Consider the following 6,036-nt stretch of genomic DNA (forward strand, 5'->3'; position numbering starts at 1 on the left):
GGTGTGGAGATTTTGGGAGTCGATAGTGAAATTTTCATCCCGAGATTTTTGGATAAAAAAAACATATAAGTTTTTCCTTATATTAGTTCCTTAATCTTGCAATATTATTCCAGACCCCCACTGCTTGTTTGCTCACCAGATAAGAGGTGGGATGATTATTTAGATTATGAATGTTAGTTATTACATTAGACCAAAGACTCTCAAATTTGTTTCTTAGTCTCCACCACCATTTGGTAAGTAAAACAATATTTTGGGCTTTTAAAGTACCGACCCCTAGACCGCCAACCTTTTTGTCTGCCACTACTTTTGACCATTCAACACAATGGATCTTGTTTTTCTCATCAGCCCCACCCCATAAGAATCTGCGTCTCAAACTTTCGAGCATATCCAACGTTCCTTATGGTGCTTTAAATAAAGAAAAATAGTATGTAGGCAAGCTCCACAATACTAATTAATCAGTGTCAAGCGGCACCCGAATGACAATGTAGCTGCTTTCCAGTTTGATAATTTCGATTGAAAATTATCCACAATGGGTTTCCAATTGTTTCCAAAGGGAAAAGAGCTTTTCGAGAAGTCAAGAATTTGTGCCATGTTATGGAGTTCATAGTCTGTGGTGCAGATTCCGAAAAGTCTTGACTTGTGAAAGTTTACTTTAAGACCAGAGGAGATTTCAAAACATTTTAGGATACGCGATAAATTTTTTATGCTGCCTCTGTCCCATTTACCGGTAAAAATGGCATTTACCCGTAAAAACGGCATCATCCGCATAGAAAAAGTGGGAGATTATTGGTCCGCCTCATGGTAATTTGATCCCATGGATTAGAAGTTTATCTGTTGCGTCTTGGATTGCTACAAGAAGTCCCTCCATTGCGAGGATGAATAAAAACGGAGAGAGAGGGTCTCTTTGTCTAACACCCCTCTTGATTGGAAATTATTATTCTCTTTGGTCCCAAATCATAAGTCCGAAATTATGTTTTGGAAACACAAATGGTGTGGGAATGTAACATTGCAAAACAGATTCCTTCACCTTTATCAGTTGGAACCAGTCATACAATGATTGCTCATAGACCGTTTTTGCACTGAAGGTTTCTCATGGCAATGGAGGTCCGACCTACTTGATGAAGTTGCGATGGTTGAACTACATGAATTCTACTCCTTGTTCGTATCTAATATGTCTCCTCCATCCTTAAATATGGGATTCAGGTTCAATTTAAACGAAAATGACACATACTTGGTGAGCACCCTAAGGACCTTAGTGGACTCAAAAGCTAATCAGGTGGTTGGTCAAAAGATTTGTTGGTCAAAACTTATTCCTCTAAAAGTAAAATCTTTCGTTTGGAGGGCAACAATAGATAGAATTCCTGTTGCACAATCGCTCGGTATCAGGGGTATTTCAGTCAAAAACGCAAACTGTCAGTTATGTGGGATGTACTGATTCAGTGAGTCACCTTCTGGTTGAATGTGACTTCTCCAAGGAGGTATGGTATTGGATATTAAAATGGTGTGGGATCAACAATATTCAAGCCAATACATTGAACAAGTTTATTGATTACGCTGCATCATGGGGGAATTGTCCTAAAAAGCGAGTTACTTTGAATTCAATCTTGTACTCCACATTTTGGAACATATGGTTCGCGAGAAATGAAAAGATTTTTAGCAAGAGAGGCGTTTCACCTGCAAAAATCGTTGACTCTATATGGTCAAAAAATAAGGGGAACTGGTTGGGTAAATGAGTGGATTGGAGTTGCTGCCCTTTTTAGTTCAATGTTATTTCTCTTGTGACAAGATTTTGTTTTTCTGTTGTATGTATTCCCCTCCAATTTCATAGTTTCTTGCTGTGAAATTGGGTTTCATTAATATATTTGTAGTTTCTAAAATGTTCTCTAATTAACGGGAATAATCATGTTTATATTAAATAACTAAAAGGGTAAATAAGTAATTTAATGTATATGAAATAGGCTGAGAAAATGCCATGTCACAATCAATAGACTTTTTTATTAGAGTAGATTTTATTTTAGATAGAACGATCATGAGGTTTTAGATATTTTTGGATGGTTTGACAAAAATAACAGATAGTTGAAAGTTGAAAATGATAGTTATATGTTTTAAGTGTAATTTTAAGTTGGAAATGATGGGTATGTACATGCGTGCATGCGGTTTTTTACTTAAGTTTTTATGTTATTTAACCTTTAATATTATTTTTTTTCCAAAAAAAAATCAACATTATATGTTAAACAAATGTGAAAATGATAGTTATATGTTTTAAGTGTATTAAGGTATCTAAAAAGTCAATTCTTTAAATCATAGGAACATGGGATTGTTAATGGAAAGGTACCCTAAAGGATAACATTTGGCTTTCTATAATATGGTGGCCATAACAACTCATTTCTCAATTATTGGGCTTTTAGAGCTTTACAAGTCTCCACCACCTAGGCACCTCTTTACGTATTAATAATGTTCAAATCATCTTTTCAAGTCCTAACATCTCACATCTTTATATTAATTTACATAAAGCCTTCATATAAACACTTTTAGCTAATATCTCATTTTAGTTGTGTCGTAGATTTTTAATTTTAACGTTTTAGATTTTCTAATACTTTATTTAATTGTAGTTTAAATTCTATTTATTTTTAGACTACTTTGAAAATCTAATTGAGATCTAGTTAACGACATATTGTATATAAATTTGTTTTTACTTCAATTTTGTATATGTAACAAGCTAGCAATTATAGAAACTGATCACAATAATTAAGGGCATTAAATGAATAAAATGGTCAAAAACAAAAATAAATTTGTTACCTTCACTATCCCTAATTAATTATTTTGTGTCTTATTTTAATTTGTATTAAATTTGATATATTTAAAATAAATAAACATCCACTAAAAATTTACATATCTGAATGGCTATTTGACCTGAGAGTACAACCCATCAATGCACATTTAAGATACCCGTCCAGCAAAAAGGGCAATTTTGTCATTTCACATTCAACGGTCTTTTCACAAAACCAAGACGTACCTCCATTGATGATCTTGAAAACAGCATTCCTCAAACACCCTTGTTTAATGTTCGATGAATTTACTCATAAAAAATTGAAAAATTATATTGCAATCAATTTGCAGTTTTTTATTCAAGGGAAAACGGTCTTCCAACAAACCCACCATCATCATCATAATTTGGTTTTTCGTGATCTCTACTTCTTCAACCATAAGCGAAAGCTTCATCTCAACCAAATTGGAGAACGAACACCCATCTAATCTGAAATTTTCATGGTCATTTAAATATCTTATTGATGTTCAACAATGGTGGAGCTTCATAGATCCACCAAGAACAGGAAGGGATTCTACGTGAGGATGAAGTTCTTTCGAACCAGAAATTCGAAACCAGAAAAACCCTTTTGCTTCAGATACTTCAAATGGCTTCTCTGGTTTTCCCTCTCGTTTTACTTCTTCGCTAAGTTTCTCAACAATCATGAACCCAGTACGAATTCGTTGAAAAAAACGATAATCTCTCACTCTCAATCCAATGTTGTTTCTCGTGCCCTTTCCGAATCAGTTCCCCAACAACCCAGAATTAATCAAGGTTTGCATCGGATAATTTAATTAATAAGTTTTTGAGGGTTGATTTGATTCGATTTGATAAAATTTAATTCGATTTGCAGGTTTGTTGAAGGATTTGAAGGTGTATGTATACGAATTACCCTCGAAATACAACAGCGATTGGCTATCAAACAAACGGTGTAACAATCATTTATTTGCTTCGGAGGTGGCGATTCATAAAGCGTTGATGAAAAGCGATGTTCGGACGTTTGACCCATCGGAGGCTGACTTCTTCTTCGTCCCTGTTTACGTTTCCTGCAACTTCAGCACCGTTAATGGATTTCCCGCCATCGGACACGCTCGTGCTCTTTTATCCTCCGCCGTTGAGCTCATCTCATCGGAGCTACCATTCTGGAAACGAAGCAATGGATCCGACCATGTCTTCGTTGCCTCACACGATTATGGAGCTTGTTTCCATGCCATGGTAACATTACAAAATGCACTGCTTCCACAATTTCATTTGCAAAATTTTTGTTTAATAACAGATTGCTGAATGTTCGGTTTTTGTCTGAAAATCAGGAGGATCGAGCTATGGCTGACGGGATACCCGATTTCATGAAGAATTCGATCATTTTACAGACGTTCGGCGTTAAATACAAGCATCCATGTCAAGACGTCGAGAATATCGTTATCCCACCTTACATCTCGCCGGAAGATGTACAGTCAACGCTGTCAAAGTCGCCGATAGAAGGTCGTCGAGATATTTTCGTGTTTTTCCGAGGGAAAATGGAAGTTCATCCAAAGAATGTCAGTGGACGTTACTACAGCAAGTAATTAATACCAAACTCCATTTCCAATCGATTCAACTTTTTACGTTATGTTAATGAAATTTGATGTAACAGTTGTTCAAAATTGATTTGCAGGCGTGTGAGGACGGAGATACTCCGGAAATACGGAAATGATCGGAGGTTTTACTTGAAGAGACACCGGTTTGCTGGATATCAATCGGAAATCGTTCGATCGGTGTTTTGTTTATGCCCATTAGGATGGGCACCATGGAGTCCCCGGTTAGTGGAATCGGTGGCGTTAGGTTGCGTTCCGGTGATCATAGCCGACGGCATCCGTCTGCCGTATGAAACCACCGTGCCGTGGTCGGAGATATCTTTAACGGTGAGGGAGAAAGACGTCGCGAAACTTGGCGCCGTACTTGACAACGTGGCGGCGACAAACCTCTCGGCGATCCAGCGAAACTTGTGGGACCCACAACTCCGGCGGGCCCTTCTTTTCCACGACGACATGGAAATCGGTGATGCGACATGGGAGGTCCTTGTTGAGTTATCCATGAAACTTGGTAGGTCGTACCGGAGGTCGAGGCTTTCCAGCGAATAAAAGGTTGACACGTGGTGAGATTTTGATAGAAAAAAGTCGTATGCCAGCTCATTTTGTTCTGTTCCAACGTGGCATTGATATGTGGGGCCAGGTCTGACCCGGTTGGTGAGTTGGCAAGTTGAAAAAGTGGGCTGGATTAAGATGTAGTGGTCCTCATGGTTCATAATGTAGACCTACCTGTCATTGATAGGTTAGGTTATTATCGCTCTGTGGATACTTTGGGTATTAGATATATACACTTAGGCCCCTGTAAAATAGAAATCGGCCTTTTTGAGATATGAATTGAACATGAAATATAGAGAATTTAGTTGATATATCTTAAAGCTTTTGATAAGTTATTTACAATTTTTATTACTTTATTTAATTTATTATGTAATGTAAAGTAAAAATAAGTTTAAAATAATATTTTTTATCAATATAATCAACCACTTATATTTATTAAATTTGTTTTTTTTTGAATTTTGGGTTTATAAAATTATTATTTTCATATAATAATACTTTCTTTACTTTATTAATTATATTTAATCAAATCTTAATTTTTACCTGATTAATTTAATTTATTTTAATCTTTAGTATTATATATTAAATATGTAAAGGACATAATGCTTTTTTTTTGATGTTATAACTATGTATGTAGTAATTTAGTATTTTTTTTTTATTAATTTTCAAAGAGAAATCCAACGGAATTTAATATATTTACTTTATTAAATGTTATTATCAAGTGATTTCTTTTTAAGAGTATCATGTGAAGTGATTTATTTTTAAGACTATCAAGAGTTTGAAAATGACAAATCAGATGTGAAAAATATAAGATTTTTTTAAGTTTATAAAAAGTGTAATGTGTAATGATTGAAGATGATTTATGGCAATAAGGTTTTTATAAATAAAATTATGAAAAATATGATGTGAAATAGAAAAATTGTAAAAGTGGTCAATATGGATATATAAACGTCATCCATTTCTCCGTCCCAAAATCATAGTCCATCTTTCCTATTTGGTTTATTCTAAAATAATAGTCAACTTTTAAAAATAAATAATATTTCATCAAAATATCCCTAATTATTACTTAACAAACTAAGCATTTAATGGAACATTTAATGTAAAGTAAGG

General features: G+C 34.8%; 1 protein-coding gene across 1 annotated transcript; it reads left to right on the forward strand.

Annotated features, from left to right (window-relative positions):
• The first annotated feature begins 3,030 nt into the window (after positions 1-3,030).
• Positions 3,031-5,242, forward strand: FRA8 (Exostosin family protein). Its single transcript, XM_079055805.1, has 4 exons — positions 3,031-3,580; positions 3,660-4,021; positions 4,117-4,367; positions 4,461-5,242. The coding sequence occupies exons 1-4, from the start codon at positions 3,301-3,303 to the stop codon at positions 4,924-4,926; spliced, it is 1,359 nt and encodes a 452-aa protein (XP_078911931.1). The 5' UTR covers positions 3,031-3,300; the 3' UTR covers positions 4,927-5,242.
• The last annotated feature ends 794 nt before the right edge of the window (positions 5,243-6,036 follow it).

This window comes from Lactuca virosa, chromosome 6, assembly GCF_052849685.1.
Source record: "Lactuca virosa cultivar CGN04683 chromosome 6, Lactuca_virosa_CGN04683_v6, whole genome shotgun sequence".
Lineage (NCBI taxonomy): Eukaryota > Viridiplantae > Streptophyta > Magnoliopsida > Asterales > Asteraceae > Lactuca > Lactuca virosa.